This window comes from Pollicipes pollicipes, unplaced genomic scaffold (assembly GCF_011947565.3).
Source record: "Pollicipes pollicipes isolate AB1234 unplaced genomic scaffold, Ppol_2.1 Scaffold_4002;HRSCAF=4701_pilon_pilon_pilon, whole genome shotgun sequence".
Classification (NCBI taxonomy): Eukaryota; Metazoa; Arthropoda; class Thecostraca; order Pollicipedomorpha; family Pollicipedidae; genus Pollicipes; species Pollicipes pollicipes.
Genome location: NW_023596420.1, coordinates 27,897,376 through 27,914,659, shown reverse-complemented (window position 1 = coordinate 27,914,659; position 17,284 = coordinate 27,897,376). Strand labels below are relative to the sequence as shown.

The 17,284-nt window shown below is 50.9% G+C and overlaps 1 protein-coding gene across 1 annotated transcript in view; it reads right to left on the bottom strand.

The window, feature by feature from the left end:
* The window catches only part of LOC119094321 (potassium channel subfamily K member 13), a 31,884-nt gene extending 18,535 nt beyond the window's left edge, over positions 1-13,349 (bottom strand). Inside the window, exons 1-2 of the mRNA XM_037217390.1 lie at positions 13,335-13,349; positions 11,786-12,308 (exon numbers count right to left, since the gene is read on the bottom strand). Of these exons, the coding sequence (XP_037073285.1) occupies positions 11,786-12,308; positions 13,335-13,349 (538 nt within the window). The remainder of the gene's footprint in view (positions 1-11,785; positions 12,309-13,334) is intronic.
* Positions 13,350-17,284: the final 3,935 nt, after the last annotated feature.

Genomic DNA, 17,284 nt, shown 5'->3' with positions numbered 1-17,284 from the left:
CCTCCCCCCCCCCGCTCTTCGGGACCTCTGGAGGAGCAGTTCTTAGATGTCGTAGGCCAGGCGGCTTGATATCCTTCTTTGACGAACACTCCGTGGAAGAGCTTATGGCGGCGGGAGCTGAAATCGTACTCGACGGCGAGGTGCTGGCCTTTCCTTCTGATGGCGAGGCAGTCGTCGGTCCGTGTGATGGCGCTTGGGGGGACTGGAGTGACGGACGGAGGAAGCGCCTGTTTCTCCAGGAGACTCTGCCGCTTGGTGTCTTGGTCAGGCAATCTCTGTGGTACCCGACGCCCACGATGGTGCCTACCTTGTCCCAGCGTTTGCTGATCGGATCTTGCAGCCTAACGTGGGTCCCGACCTTGAGTGGCGTCAGTGCATATGCAGAATCATTGTAGTGCTGTTGCGCACGGCGGAGAGACGCTGCTGCCCTGGAATCGCGTTCCTCTGCTTGCTCCTGTTACTCAGCAGCGAAGGTGCTGTGATGAGCGGGAACACAGGAACGGATGGGATGGCCGAAGACCACCTGAGCCGGAGAACGTCCATCGGGTCGAGGCGTGTTTCGCAGTTCCAGGAGTCCTCCGTAAAAGTCGTCGTTGTCGGTAGAGCCATCAGCCACTGTTTTGGAGACCAGGTGCTTCATGGCATTCACTGCCGCCCCCGCATGCCCATTGGATTGTGGGTAATACGGAGTCGACATGACATGCCGTACTCCCCAACGCTTCAGGAAGTTGGCGACTTCACGGTCCTTGTGCTGGGGTCCTCCATCTGTCCTGAGTCTCACGGGGACTCCGAGACTGACGAAGACGTCTCAGGGGGGGGGGGGGGGGGCTCTGGTGAACTAACGACATGTTGTGTCACCCCGTGGGAGTTGATAGACAACTGGCCAGCCAGGCAGTCTATCTACGTAGACGAAGAAGTCTCTGCCCGCTTGAGAGAAGAAGAGGAAGGAGTCTGTTGACTTTGAGAAGTTGACTTCCCTGCACAGCTTTTTTGACGCTGCCCGAAAAGGAGCGGTTGCAGTAATACCAAATCTTTAGCACCTGTTTATCTATTCATTTAACATCCTCTGGAAGAATTTCAAGCTTTGATCTGCCTATTTCAGTGATCTAGGTTGGATGAAAGGGGCCAGCTTCTGACAGACTTTGACCACGCAGAACTTTTTGCGTGTTGTCTGTCTTGGCTTAAGCTTGTCAAAGTAATAGAACATAATGGTACCTACAGTTTGTATAGTCTACATTCTTCGAAACAGGTAACGTCAGTGACCTGAGGTCTAGTGCAATTTTGCAATTTTTCCTAAATACTGCAAATTCGTAATCATTTTCATGTAGTTTTAATGTTTATATGTGATAAAACAAGTACTCACTCATATTCACAAGTCATCTGATAACCACAGAGCATATGCCACTGGCCCAGGTCATGACCTATCTCTTGGGTGCCTTCTGTAAAACACATACTGAGCTCAAAATAAAGTCATATCAGGTAATTCTGGGCGCAGGTTTAGAATTTTCATTGAAAACATGTGATATCATTATAATGCATAATGAGATCATTATGAGGTCATATGAGGGCATCACAGGTCAATGAGCTCTGTTGTCGGTAGTGCAGGGGCTAGATGAACGAGTGCGACGCGTGTAACTATCTCCACAGCGTCTTTGTGCAGCTGCTGACGTATAATTTCATGTGCCAACGTGCCTCCTCTCAGTTTGTTACAAATAATTTGAGAAGTGTTGAAAGGCTTAGGTATAATATATACCCAAACTGTGCGGTCTTTAGTACCTGTAGATGGAATACACACTATTTCTGACCACAGGGAAATATTGTACACGTCACTTAGAACTATAATTTTTTCAGTTCATTGGTTTATGAATTTGGCCTTAGTTGCCCTCAGCTGACCTCTAGGTTTCTCTTAAATATATTTTTGTGTGTGGGATATTTCACCGTGAAAGAAATAAAAAGTGTCATTTCTGTAGGCGACTGGTGCACCACTTTTGCACAGTGGTCTGACCTCACCTGACTCTTTTGAGCGAATAAAAATGGTCGAAATGGACACTCCACAGTCTTAACGCTTACTTTTGTACCATCAATATCCGTCTTGAGGTACCAACATGCATTTCAACCACATCTATCAAAACGAAGGTTTTTCACTTTCGTGATCTCTGGTGACCTTACATTTGACCTGGGGTAAAAAAATGGTTTTATTATTCATGATTTGACGGGACCTTTACAACAGTGTCTTCAATTTTCTCGTCCGGCATCGGGAAGTTGGAGATTTCAGGAGGAAGCCAACTTTCCCCGGACGGGCGCTGTTGTCTCAGACTCCCGGCCGGGCGCAACTTAACAGTAAGAGGTGATAAAGCAAAAACAAAGAAAGAAAGAACATGTGTACGTGAATATTTTTGGCCTGTGTAACACAAAGTGAGCGCATTTATTCTTGAATATCAGGTTTCAAATTTGATCATTTGAGTTTTGGTTGACCAGATGAGTGAAAAGATAGGCGCAAATATTTCACTAATAAGTGCTCTATATGCTTGCAGAATTTTACTGGATTCCATTCCGCTCTGTTCAGCTTCATGAGCTGTTGCGATCGCAAGTGAAACAAAACGGGTTGCACAAAATACGCAGACCCAACTGGCGTACCTGTGTAAAGAGCAGCTGCTGACAACCATGCTGACGCGTTCAAGAGAAAATACTGACACCGCCAAAAGCCCTCCACCCGTATTATAATTGAAAAGCACACTATTGGAATTTGAAGGATACCCTGATATACCCACTGGCCTTGAAATATACCCTTATAGGTCAGAGTACACATACACTTACGCGGCCTTGAAAAAAACATTGGTCGACGCAGCTTAGTCGCTTTATCACACATAAGGGCATGTGGAATATTTCGATCATGGATGTCATGACCCAGGGGTCGAGGAAGTCCAAACTGGCCATTGTCGGCTGGGGCACGCTACAACCATATCTACCGCCTTTTGAGCAATGGGACATGACAAGCTTGACGTGCTCGTCAAATGCTTGTTTGCCTGCAGTGTATCGACTAGAGCACGTCGGCTAGTGCACTTTCTATTGCGACTGGAGTAAGGAACGGTGCTCTTTTGCGAGTCAACTGCCTACAAGTCTGTCCGTTTAGTTGTCTGTCCGTCCCGATAGCTCAATTAGTTATAACGCCTGTCCCTTCTGATTCACCCACCCGTCGGGGAAAGGTAGGTTCGAGTCGCTTTAGGTGCTCGAAGCTTGTCCCTGGCTGAGCAGGCCCGCGGTCGTTGGCAGGGGCCGCGCCAAGGGTCACGTGACATCAGGAAGCGCCGTGAGGTGGCCTTTAAAGGGCAGGATGGACCGCGCCGAGCATTGCGGCACATTAACCTTTCAGCGGCAAATCTGACGATAAACCGGACTTTCACGAGGTTATGGTGGTGTCAGGACTTATGCAACCAGCACCACTTTGCATGGGTGCTGATATCCAGGTCACGTCCATTCAAATGATTCGGGCGGCAGTTATTAACTTTGCTAGCCAGTGGGTCGCAACGTTTATGACCCACATGTTTTGGACTTGTTTGACTACAGTAATTCAACTGCCCCGCGAAATGTGTGATTTGCATTACAAAGAGATGTTGGAGCGTGTTTTTTTTATCGGGTCAGCGCCCCCAAAATGACTGTTTACCATACCTGACACCTGGGTCATGAAATGTAACCTGCACATCTCCCGTCGTCGTTTGCATCCGCTAAATTGAATGCAGTGCGTGAATGCAGTGAATGCAGACGTAGATTTGTGTGCTCTTTGTTGTGATCCGAGTAAGTAAAAAATGTTGTGTCATGTCATGTCAGAAACCAAAAACCGACAATTTTTAACTCTCGTTTCTTGGGTCACGATATTCATGTGACTCACATATTTTATAATGGTTTGCCTCTGGTGCAAGGTCTCGCTGCAGTGAATGGTTATCTTCTTGTTTCAGTCGGGATTGAGGCATTTTCTTACCGTTCAGCAGTCAAAGTTGAGACATTTTGACAGTTTCTGGGCAATGGGTGACATAATATAAATCCCGCACACTCATCTCTTGTTTGCCACCGATAACTCAGCGCGGTTTGATTGTTGTACTCTGTATTGTTATCCGAATAGGTGAAGGCTTTCTTGGGAAGTCAACAGCCAAGGAAGACGATTTTGAACCAGTGGGTCACGATGCTCATGATTATAATGCTCCACATGGTTCTATTCCGATCAATCGGCAACGCCTCTTATATCGAACAATGCTATTTTTACGGTCGTGGAACGGAAAACATGGCTTTCGAGTATGTCAGCACTTTCCTGTTGAGTGTATATACATTTTAATACGATCCTTAAAAGAGAGGTAGGAGCGAGGAGTGGGGGATGAGGGAGGTGCTCGGCCCTGGCACAGGTAATTTGGCCTTATAATAGACCCTGTTGAAGACCACAAGGGTCGCACTGTTATATCCATACTTACCACAGGCCGAGGCGGCAGACTCGTCAGATTCATACTGGTCGATAGTGGAGGCCACAACCTCGTTACATAAGCTCTTCATGGACTTAATTTCCAATGGTCCAGAACAAGCCAGTCACGAATATTTTACTTGCGTTTCACTCACCGATTAATCGTTATCATAGATTCCCGATCCGATGCCATCCGAAAACAGCAAAAATATTCTCCGAAGCAAACCACATACGAGCCTGGTTTAACTCATGTCAAAAAGAAAATACTAGCTGTGGTCGCCAGCCTTCGGCCGGCTTGTCACTGCTTGGCTCTTCCGCTGCGTGGTGAATCACTGACGTCACTGAAACTTTACATTAGCCCTGACTCGCCGGCATCTGTCGGTATGTGCCATGCAATCTTAGGCTGCATGGAATGCGTTGAAACCCGGTGTCAGCATCGGTACCAACTTAACACCGATTTTAAATGGATAGTGGTCCCAGCCCATAGAACCATACCTTGGTAATACCATTTAAGTATCAAAATATCCAGGCAGTATAATGGAACCATGGACAAGTGCCATACCTTGGCTAATGTATAGGCAACGGCAGGCGCGCAGCCAGTATACATACATACATATATATATATATATATATATATATATGTATGTATGTATGTATACTGGCTGTATTATTAAAGCCATATATATTATGTATACATACATACATATATATATATATATATATATATATATATATATATATATATATATATATGTATGTATGCATACATAAAGAGCATCTTTACCTTCCATAATTTGAAAAGAAGCCAGGCGCTACCGCGAGATCAATTTTGCTGACTGCAACGACTGCATGAAGTAAATCACCGGCGTTCATCATTTCGCAATGGTCCAATTGGCTCTTTCTAAGCCGACAGAACTCACAAAACTTGCAAGAATTCTTATCCTGGCTTTTGTAGAGATATCAAGGACCCGTGAATTAGCTTCAAGATAAAAATAGATCGGCAATATGTATTAACAAGGCCAAGCCATGTTTGACTGGCAATGTTCAACATTCAGTCAGAGTCGAGTAGTGATTCAAATTCTGCAACGTAGTTTTGAGCATGCATGCTCGCATATTTCAGCAACAAAAACCTCGAAATATGAGGTGTGAAAGCCTCCGTAGGCCGCGCAGCGTCGGCCCCGCGGCTTATACCAAGCCGTAGCTAACGGGTGGACGAAAATGATGACGCATTTGGAAAAGTACATTCCAATGCCTTAGAGCATCAAACCATACATTCAAAAGGTACCCGAGCGTATATTTCACCTGTGCTATTTTTAGATTGATACTAATAACGGATTAGCCTTTACAACACCGCGAAATGGTGCTGGAATCTGGCGGTGAAACTAAAAGAGTAAAGGTAGAGCTCCTATCTTTCATGTTGCTGTAGCTGTTAATCTCTCCAGAGCACAACCTCAAAGTGTTGAAAAGATCCTCCCCGTCTTATCTTTGAGCCATGCAAATTAGCTTTATGAGACATTCAGAAACATTGTTTTACGATGGCCGCTGCTGCGCACGCGGCGCCCGCAGTTTGTCGTTACCCGCAGTGACCAACGCCGTTAGGTTTGACGGAAACTGCAGCCCAGGTCGTCGTTGTCCTTGCTTTCCGAAATTACGGGCGTGTTATTGGGGCTTTACGACGCACTCAGCTGCTGATGCTATATGACGTCGCCTGCCTGTCATTCTGGCAGAAAGGGCGGACACCGCGGGGAATCGATCCCCGCACCTGTGGATTTTCAGACACGTAGTGGTTAAGGCAACCTGTACTATCGGTACCCGGTGCGCGGGCTCAATCTTTTTCGTGTTATTTGTTTCACTGGTTGGTTATGCAAAAGAATGAGCTTCTCAAGCAAACATGGGATCGCCTTATGCATTCTGAGCTCATTTCGACTCAGTCCATTCAACACTGATGTTTATGTTCCATTCAACACTAATGTTTCAACACCCACACAACCTTAGTTATTTCCGAGAAAGGGATCCCTTGAGTCGGACACTACGCGGCACATTCTTCTTACCGGTCAAGGGCTGAAGGGCCATTCTGTCTCACCGCGGTATGTATTCCGGCTGTCGTTCTAGCGACACGGGGCGGGATCCCTTACCGATCCCGAGGCCCTTAAAGGGATGCTTCGTGTCACATTGGTCCGCTGCCTGACGCGGGCCCTTCTGAACCGCGCAGTTGGTCCCGGATTGAAGCAAGAGCCAACATTGACGCAAGAACGTCCCTGATCGCTGCAGGTGTTTCAATAATTAGCACATAGACCCCAATTCGGCTTAACGGGACCATGCTGGAACTGGGAAGGAGAGCGCACCGTTCGATGCTAGGGGCCCTGACCGGTACATGCCCCTTGCATTGTCTCAATGGGAGCACTCTTGATAAGTTTTCGCGTTTCCTTTCATTGCGAGCGAGCCCCGACCAACTTAAGTGGCCGTCTGTCATTCAGGCTCCCATCCCCGTCCTCGCTGGGAAAATGTTTCCCCGACCCATTGGAGGCCCCTTGTTGACACAAAACACCCTTTTAGGCACTGCGCACCTCTGAACGATACAGGAGCCCGACCAATATAAATTGTGGGCCCGGGCTTGTCCCTGCTTGGGAAAATGAACCCCCAGAGCTCAGACCAACTCGGAGCCGACTGTTCGTTGTTGGTGATCTCTGGCCGAAATAAGGGAACGCTTCGTCTTAAGGGTTCCTTTCGGTGCAAGAGGCCCTCTTCCTGACATTTAAGATCACAAACCTATGAGCGGGGGTCCTTAATGTGACTTACAGTCAGCTCTTCGGACCTTTCAGGCTTCCAATCGGGCCCTTGATCTTTGGCCTTGAGAGACTCTTCGTCCCTCTTCGGGCCCCCTAAACACCGCTCCGACTCGGAGTCACTTGCCACCACAGGACCTCTGCTTGGGCACTGTAGCCCCTGACGGATACAGGAGCTTCGCATCGTGTCAGGGACCCCAAACCTTGCAAATCGCGGGCCCCGGCATGGTTCCTGCTTGGGACATGGGTCTCAAGGGCTCAGACGGGTATGAGCCGGCTGTTCGGTGTTCGTGGTCTTTGGCCGACTTAGAACCCCGCACTGTCTCAGGGTTCCTCAAAAGGTGCAAGAGGACCTAAGACTAATATTGCTGGTCACGGCCATGCGAGTCGTGATTCTTTATGTAACCTACAACCAGTCCTTCGGGCCCTTATGCCCTCCAAACGGGCCTTTGGTGGTCGGCTCCAGTGGGCCGCCCGGGCCCCTCTTCAGGCTTCATCAAATACTTCCCATGGCCGGACCCAGGAGCCCCTTGCCAACACAAGGCTCCCATAAGGAGCTGTGGGGCCTCGACCAATGTAGCTGGCTGGCTCCGGGTTTCTTCATGCCTGCGAAATTGACCATAAGGCCCGTGCCGCCACTCAGCCGACTCTGCATACTGGTGGTGTCTGACCAACATATAGGCGCTTATAGACTCAGGGGGCCCCTGATCAGCGCGCGAGGCCTTCTGGCTCGCATTGGAGTGCCCGGCCCCGCGAGCAAAAGCCCCTGAGTGCGAGCCCCGGCTGGCCTTTCGGGCCCTTAATCGCAGGTTCCGAGGGCCCTTAGGGCCCCTCAAAACCTAAAGAAGGGGGGCACGTGGCACCTGTGCCCCCTGCCTGCGGTACTGGTCAACAGGCTACGATTGTTCCGCGGCTGGTTTTTAGATGCTTTTGTATCTCGACAGCCCAGGCAGTGAATTTTGGGCCTGTTGAACCGGCGCCACGCCCGATCGAGATGCTCTCGTCTGATGTGCTGGCTTTTTAGTACCGCAGTACTGGCAGCCGGTACTAGATTAGCATAAGCGGTACTATACCGTGCCAGGATTCGCCATGTCGAATGGTGCTGGAAGCCGTCGGCCCTACAGGATGCATCGAAAACCGCCGGCAGTACCGGTACGAGCTGAATCTCACCGACAGGGACGTAGGCGCGTAAGAGTCCCTAGGGGCACTTGCCCCCTCTTAACAAATTTATGACATGCTATTTCATATGCACATGACTAAATGATGGTAATTAAAAATTCCAGGTAGGCACGTAAAAATATGAAGGTCGAGAACATACGACGTTGTTTAGCGATATGGAAAAAATTGCGCACGCCAGCGACGTGCCTCGCTTCGTTTTCAGCGAACAGCTTTGAGTTGTGCCATCCCACTTTTATGAAATCGTGAGCACGCCCCTGCTTACCGGTTGCTCTGCCGATGATATAGATAATTGGGCGAGCCTGGGCTGACGATGCTGCTCGTAAATTTTTCGTTTGCACTCTCGCCTGCTTTACGTTGAACTGATCCTTTGGAAATACAAGCTCTTCAGCATGAACACCAGCACATCGACCTGCACAAGACGGACTACCGAATCGTCTCTGCGGTGTATCGCCATCTCCAACGCAGCGTGAGGGAACGGCAGCGCGAATGCGTGGGAAGGGTGCCTGTCGACACTCACTGTGGTCTAACAACACCTCAGACGTTCGAATGCACCCGTGCGCCAAACGGCAACGTGCTGATGCAGTCGTTTCTGATATTGGTGGCGACGTACACACCGATGGAAGAGCGGAAAGGGGTAAGATAATCAATACAGATTCAGGCGCTTGTATTTTTTCTTTTAAGACCGGCGACACAACTTTCGCCAGGATTTCATCGTCGTCCCACGAACCTGTTTCACCTTCACATTTCGAGGAAGGTCGCAGAGAACAGGCCTTTACGAGTAAGATTTCATTTGCCGAACTCACCCACTACACGGCCAGAAACTTGCTTGGGCAAAGGTCGGGAAAGGATGGGCAAGGCTGGGAAAGGCTTTGAGAAGTCTCAAGCTTCCCCGATCGGCTCGGGAAACGCGGTGGGTTGCCACAGGTTTCCTCGGTCGAGTCAGCTGCTACTGGCCATCGATTGGGGAAACCTGGGATTTTCCCGAGTCTCCTTCATGGAGAACGACTAGTAGACCCCGATCGGGATCAGACACTTCTCAATACATATTCGCCATTGGAACAAACTGAAGATTGACCGCGTGCCATTACTAGGCAGCGTGGGGAACACTTGGGACTCCCCGACCAGTCGGCTGAGAAAAGGCAGAAAAAGCCTGAACGGAATCGGACTTCTCTTGATGCAAAATTAGGATCAGAATTCTATTGATGTGAATCGTTTTAGTCGACTCGGGAAAGCCGCAGGATAGCCCAACCGGCCGCTTGCGGAAACTTGGCAATGGTCCAAAGCAATGCGGGTAAATCCCAACTAAAGACGCTCGCTTGCGGAATCTGTCTCGAACAATACCAACCGGCAAAGTTTGGGAACGGTCGGAATTGAACCGAAATCGCTGGCTGGGCACCCATGGAGCTGTGCTCATACCCACCGGCTAACGATTCCTAATGAGCTTCACCAACCTGTTGCCCATCCGCCTGCATTTTCCTTAGCACTTGTGTTAGAAGTTATGGGTAGGTTTCATGAAAGTACACATGCGTTGATAATTGCAAAACCCAAGCAGTAGCATTGTGTGCTATTTCTGGAAGAATCTGCGCAGCGTTTCGTACAACTCTAGCCCGTAGTCAGAGTTTCATATACCCGTATTTGTAAAAATACGGGCATCTATCATACCCGTATTTGCAAAAAAATCCCTATACAGCCCAACCTTTTACCCAATTATTATGGACACCCATCAGTTAACCTGGTGTGTGAAGTTCACCACCTCAGAGTTTGCAAGAGCCTCCGGAGGCTATAATATCTTAAAAACTCAACAACATTCATCTGCGTGGAAAGCAACATCAGAAATCTCCTGGCAACTGCGACCGGGTAGTCGTGAGTAAACCATGATGAGTGGAACCATCGGCAGGTCAAATTAAGACAAAGGGATTAAATTACCACTTGACCACTATCACAGACCACTATCACAGACCTCATATGATCTCAAGAACTAAGTTTTCTTAAGATTTGTTGCAAACGTTTTGAATGGATGGATTTCTGGGATCAGCGCTCACGCTAAGCAGTGCTTGTCGTGTGAGCCTTGACCCCTACCATCCGATCACGTAATTCCAGGTCAACAGTAGACTTTAGCGGCAAACGTTAAACGTGCCGTAATGTTCGGCGCGGTCCGTCCTGCCCCCTGACGTCTCCTGATCTTTAGCGCGGCCGCTACCACCGGCCGCAGGCTATACCCATCAAAGACAAATTACCAAGCACCCAAAAGCGATCCAAACCCAGCTCGCCACGGGTGGGTGGATCGGAAGGGGTGCGCTGTAACCCACTGACCCATCGGGACGGACAAAGTACGCAATGGCAATACCGAAACGGCATTGAATAGCTCTTGGAATCAGGTGGGCAATCGTGAAGACCGACCTGTGGCATGTCACGTCAGGTCCAGAGTGAAAGCTTTCTTGGCGTCGAGCCATTCGGCTGCATCAAAAACCGACCAAGCCACGAGAATATGGAAAATGGTGTTAGAGAGTGCTTTCAAACACTCAAATGCGTACCGCTGGGGTTTTAATCGTATATCACTCAAAATGTCAACTCCAGCCATAAAGTTTAAACGTCAACCTAACTTGGCCTTAGATGAACGGGCCATCCAACAGCAGCTGGAACAATATTACGGCTTCAGATCGATGAAATTAAAGAAATTATTCTACAGAACCTGCTAGGAGTGCACTTTCTGCAAGAAATAAACTTTCTGATCACTTTACAGCAAAATGTCACCAAAACGTGTGCTCAGGAGTAAGCCATAGACCATGAACCCTCAAGATCAGAGTTTGTTCGATTCTCACGCATGAAAATGATGTAAGCTCAGTTTGTAAAATTTTCAGCGGCGTGACCAACACCGGTCTGAAGTCATTCAGGAAACACGCTAGGGATCTCTGAGGCTTCCGTAGGCCGAGGCGGTCCTTTTTCGCCGACCAAGTTTTAAGTGTAATCTGACCCTAGCTCATGTGGCTTGGAGCTTTCCTGGCGCAGCCTAGACAGATTCGTGAATCCAAGTCTTCCCGGAGCCATACTGTTATGTTCTACATCAAGTTATCACAAATGGCAAAGACCGCAGCCAGACACCTCCCCGCTCGCGAAATGGCTGATATCACAGCTCCACTCACCGATGGTGGCCATTACAGCCCGACACCTTCCCTTCGCCGATGGTGGACACCACAGCCCCACACCTTCCCACTCACCGATGGTGGACACCACAGCCCCACACCTTCCCACTCACCGATGGTGGACACCACATCTCCACACCTTCTCACTCACCGATTGTGGACATCACAGCCCGACACCTTCCCACTCACCGATGGTGGACACCACAGCCTCACACCTTCCCACTCACCGATGGTGGAGACGACCGTGCAGGAGAAGTGGAAGCTGCCCGAGAAGTCCCACTGGGGTCGGTGGTGCAGCAGGCCTAGCCGGTTGGCTATTAAGTGCGCGTCCAGCAGCCGGTCGAGGTCGGCCAAGGTTGGCGCGCCGCCCATGGTCAGGTTGCGCCGGAAATCCTCGAACAGGTGGGCGTAGGTGCGCTGCGACCGCAGCTCGTGGTCACGCTCGGCCCAGCGGAAGAGCGCGGCGCCGGCCAGCAGGTAGAGCAGCAGCACGGCGCCCAGCAGCAGGAAGCGGCAGTTGTCCTCGTTCAAGCGGCCGCGGCCGCAGCAGCCGGCCCCACGTCGAGGCGACAGGTGCGGCTGGTGCAGCGGCATGGCGGAGGCGCCCCGCACCGGCAGGAGCAGCCGCGCGGCCGGCCGCACGCCGGGGCGGCTCGGCACCCCGAAGGTCGACGTGCTGCCGCCGCGGCGACGCCGACGCGCCTCCGACGACGTACACGCGCTCTGCCGGCCGGCACGCTCCGACGGACACTGGCGGACCGCGGTCGCGGCCAGCGCAGATCAATGGCCAATTACACGGCACAGGCAGCCATAATTCGGCGTCCCGATCCAGGCGACGACTAGAAATAGGCGGCGATCGACCGTGGAGAGGCCGGCTCTCGGCCTCGTCGGATGTTAGAGCGCCTTCGACTCGGTCGTCATGCCGACCCGAGCGGCCGCCGCCAGAACGAGGCTGCGTTCCGCGCATCCCGCTGGTTACGTGCTGCTCTTGTTCATGACAAGCTGCACCTCGTGGCGAGATGGCGCTCGGTGGCTGAGTGCTTCAAAGACAATGTGGGAAGTGGATGATGAAAGAGTGGAGGAGGCCGGAGCAGGATCTCCAGTTATGTTATTTCTAGGAAGGAAAGAGGTTTGCAAGGCTTTTAGAATGAGCTTATGCCCGCAATCGAAATAGAAGAACTATATAAACGTTATTTGTACGATGTGTTTTTTATGCATATCGTGGAAGGTATGAGCCATGCGCGTAAAAAAGGACGCCCCATTGCACCCATGTCCAGACCAAATTGGTGCCAAGTATTGCAGCGCGGAGAATAAGCAAATAGTTAAACGAAAGATATGTACCATGGGCATTGGAAGATATCAGTATGGAATTTTAAAAAAACGCTAGTGGAAAGGTCCAGAAATTTCGGAGAGACAGACGCCTCCGGCGCCGAATGTAGGGACGGACCAACAGCGTAACTGTGTGGTGCCGTGCTTCAGCGAAAGCTGGTTTAATAAAAACGGGGGACGCTCACAATGTCCACAGTTCATGATGTTTGCAGATCATGATGTCCACTGTTGATGATGTCCAAATTTTGCAATATCCAGTCAGAGTGCGTACAATTCATAATGTCTCTGTTACCGATGTCCACAGTTCACAATGTGCACAGTTCACAATGTCCACATTTCATGACGTCCACAAATAGTCCCGCTTGCGTCCACCAGGGTAAAAAACTCTGTCCTTGTGTGAAAGAGGCAGTGCTAACGGCCGTGGCCTCATTTCCTCCGCTGTCTTACGCAATCGGGCACCATTGTTGCGCCTCATATCGTCCGCGGCCGACTCTGGAAAACGGCAAGGACAGCGGCCGAATCTGTAAACACCCGAATGAAACGAAACTGGCCGAAAGAAACCCGACTCTGCACAGACCAAAGTAAAGCAAACCCTACAGGAATAAGCCCGAGCCTGCATAAAACCGCTAGCCGCTTCCGCGGCTCTGCGCGGGCAGGCGCGTGACAGGCATTACACAGCGGACTGGTGTCTGGCGTACACAACGACTGGTACTATTGCAAATATTTCCACAAGCCAAGCAAAACCTTGCACGTCTTTGCGAACAATGGCCTCTCTTCTACCCAGGACCTCTCCCCCTTATCCTCCGAACCTGCCACCCCTGTCTCGCCGCGTTTGCCCGACTCGATCGCCGCGCCAGGAGAACTTCCCAGCCCGTCGTTGCCCCTGGCAACCGGGGTATCTTCTGTGTCGCACATATGGATATAGACCAGGTGGCGAGCCTGCCCAGGACCGCACAAACCACGTAACTGAATACGCTCACAGCACCGATAAGTACCAGTGCCTCGTAACTTATCGTGTAGGTGTTACTGCTGCAGCCTGGGCTTCTTCCCGAACCCGTCCAATCTCGCTATGCTAAATTGCACCAACGCATTAAAAAACTCACTATCGCGTAACCAGATATCTGTCTTCACCATGAACAATAACCATCGACGACATCGGACCAATACTTTCAGCAGCACAGGGGCGCAGTCCAACTCTTGGCCAGGATGAAGAAGGGGGGGGGGACGGAGGGGAGGCAGACGGATTGACGAAGTCATCTGCTGATGAAGAGCTGCTCCCCAAGGAGTTGCATCCTGGAAAATCACGGGGTTTGCCCCACCGTCTTTCGAGAAAGCCACTTGTCTTGTCTTTTTGTATTTTTACTGAACCTTATTTTACTAATTTTGCCTACACTTCTGAAGTATATTACATTTTTCGACAACGCATGGTATTCTGAGGATTCATGCGAGATAATCATAAGTGTTGCATTCGGTTGTATATGATCAAAAGTTGATTTGATTCGTGATGTAGGTATTCGTATCTGTGCATGTATCTATTATTGAAAAGTTCCAGCAAAATATCCAGCTAATCTGAGTGCAGCGCATTTGCGAAAGAATTATAGCCATTACAACACCGATCTAAAAACAGCACCACAGAACCAGGCGTTCCATTTCAAAGCAGCCCAGAGCAGTGCCATGAAAACAGCAGAGATCACACATCAGTCTCAGATTGCCCCCTAAAGGTCGCTGCTGCGAACCAGATCGCCGCGTTCAACTGCAGCGCTGCTTGAAGAGCTGCTCAGCTGTTGTGGGATTACGTGGCCAGGGTGCACCAGTAGGGGCCGCCGCACTGCCTGGCTCGAGCACGTCCAGCAGCGGACAGGTCCAACGGTGTGACAAAGGGCTTACATACCTTAACATAATCCAAGATGAATAATCCTTGAATGAAATGATCCTCAAAGACCGCCTTGCTTCACACAGCACCGATGTAAGCAATAGTGGAACAGCCGGCATCCAACGCCCTCGACCGATGCACATTGCTGATTGCCAGGCTTAGCATTTTCCGAGAATTCGAATGAACTAAAAGCGTGGGCTGAAAAAATGTCTATAGTCTCGTTAAATATAAAAAACCAATTCTCGGCTGAATGCATGTGGTTTACTTATCGCATGTTTACGGAACTGCGTGAAAACGATCTGGTCCTTGTCAGAGTGTCAAATATGTACTACGACTTCATAAAACGGATTGAGGAATACTTTCAAAACTTCTCAATGCATTAATCCATCGCGAAAACGCCTAGTATAGGGGAGGATTCCAGGGGCGTATGATGGATGTATAATCCTGTCAAATAAGAGAGGCTCCCCCAATTTTGAGAAAAAAGCTGGCCGAATCCGGGAAAAGCCCGCTCGCTGGCGTATTTCAGGGCTGGTTGTGATGTTTTTGCCGTTCAGCCCTCAGCGCATTTTGCGGAACTACGCCACTGGAGGATCCCACTAGATTCCTACTAGCCTGATTCCCACTCTACAGTATGGATCACAGACTGATACTGCCGCGAGGTTCAGAAACAGGCCGATGTAAGGTCGCTATGTCACTCGCGGTGAATCACGTCAGCGAATGCAATGCGAGGCATCTAATGCTGATGCAAACCAGTCCCATGGGGCAGGTTAGGTCACGCTGCACAGTGGCTCGACCTGGACCACAGTACTATATAAACATTTTCTCGTCACACTGATTCAGAAAATGCAACACCTCAGCATCTGCTTTCCATGGCTCTGAGGTACCAACGCCCAAACATCAGGGTTTTTCTATAAGAGGCCCTACAAACCGTGATTGAAACGTACCAATTTGTACCTCTCCGTGCTATGCCTCGTAGAGCATTTCACAAGCCCAACACCTGCAACGCACCACCTGCCCCCGTTTAAGCAGCGTAGGTTAAGATTTAATCGCTCACATGATGCTGTGCTGCTTTCTTTCGCGGACAATTTTGTCAGCTGCTATGGACCAGAGCAGAGTCAACTGATCTGTCTGTTAAATTTGTCCAAATGTTTCGATATTTTTCCGCACGACCACCTTCTACGCAAGCTCCGGCATAATTGAGTAGACGAGCGCTGGTTTAACAGCTTCCTGACAAAACAATATAAGCAAGTTCGTGTGCAGACTTCATCTGACGAGCATGTGATTTCGCGGCCGCTGCTGAACCCTCTCGGCATCTAACGGGGGCCAGCTCTGGAACTCTTGGTCTTCTAGTTACTACTGCTCTTGCGCAGTGCTCCGTCACCCGACCAACAATTGCTGCTGCTCCTGCGCAGTGCTCCGTCACCCGACCAACAATTGCTACTGCTCCTGTCCGGTGCTCCGTCACCCGACCAACAATTGCTACTGCTCCTGCGCAGTGCTCCGCCACCCGACCAACAATTACTACTGCTCCTGCGCAGTGCTCCTCCACCCGACCAGCAGTTGCTACTGCTCCTGCGCAGTGCTCCGCCACCCGACCAGCAGTTGCTACTGCTCCTGCGCAGTGCTCCGTCACCCGACCAACAATTGCTACTGCTCCTGCGCAGTGCTCCGCCACCCGAACAGCAGTTGCTACCGCTCCTGCGCGGTGCTCCGCCACTCGCGTTTACTACCCGACCAGTAGTTATTACTGCTTCTGCCCGGTGATCTGCCACCCACACAGCCACGATCGCTCGTCACACATTCTCGTGCACGGCCGGCCGCGGCTACTCACGCTACGTTCCCAGAAAGCTCTCCCCCTACTTGAAGCGTGTGCACGGGGTAGCCCAGCGTCAGCCGGCATGCCCGCCCCGGACACACCCGTCCGGCGCTGCAGCAGTCCCGGGCACCGAGCGGTCGCAGGACGCCCGCGTGAGCTGTAAAGCTGACGGACTGACGACGCGTGTCGGCCATCCGTGACAATATTTCGGCATGAACTCGGTGCATGCGCTCCATTTTCATATTGATGACTCCAAAGAGCGTGACCGCTTACAGTTGCTTTACTGGAAATGCATGTTACCAAGTAAATGTAGTCATAGGCATGGAAAGGCCTTGTTTATCACGTCAGAGCTCGTGTGCATCGGCGCAACGTCGTGATTCAACACTTTGAGCACCGTGGCAGCATGCAGCGGCGCGCCAGTACTCCATGGAGCCGCGTCAGGCTGTCAGTCTGCTGGCGCGCGGCGAGCGTCGACACCGGAAGTGACGACACACCACCTTCCTCCGGCGTATCTGCAGCTTCCGTCACGGCGAGAGCCCGGTCTGACATTCCCGCTATCACCGCCTGCCGCGGTCGTACGCCCCCACCGGCCGAGCGCGGCTCTCGCGGCGGCGCGCCAGCCGCAGAGTCGGATCGGAGCCGGGTGTCGCGTTGCGGGTGCCGAGACGGCTCCAGCAGCGCGGGTGACTGCGGATCGAGCGCCGCCGC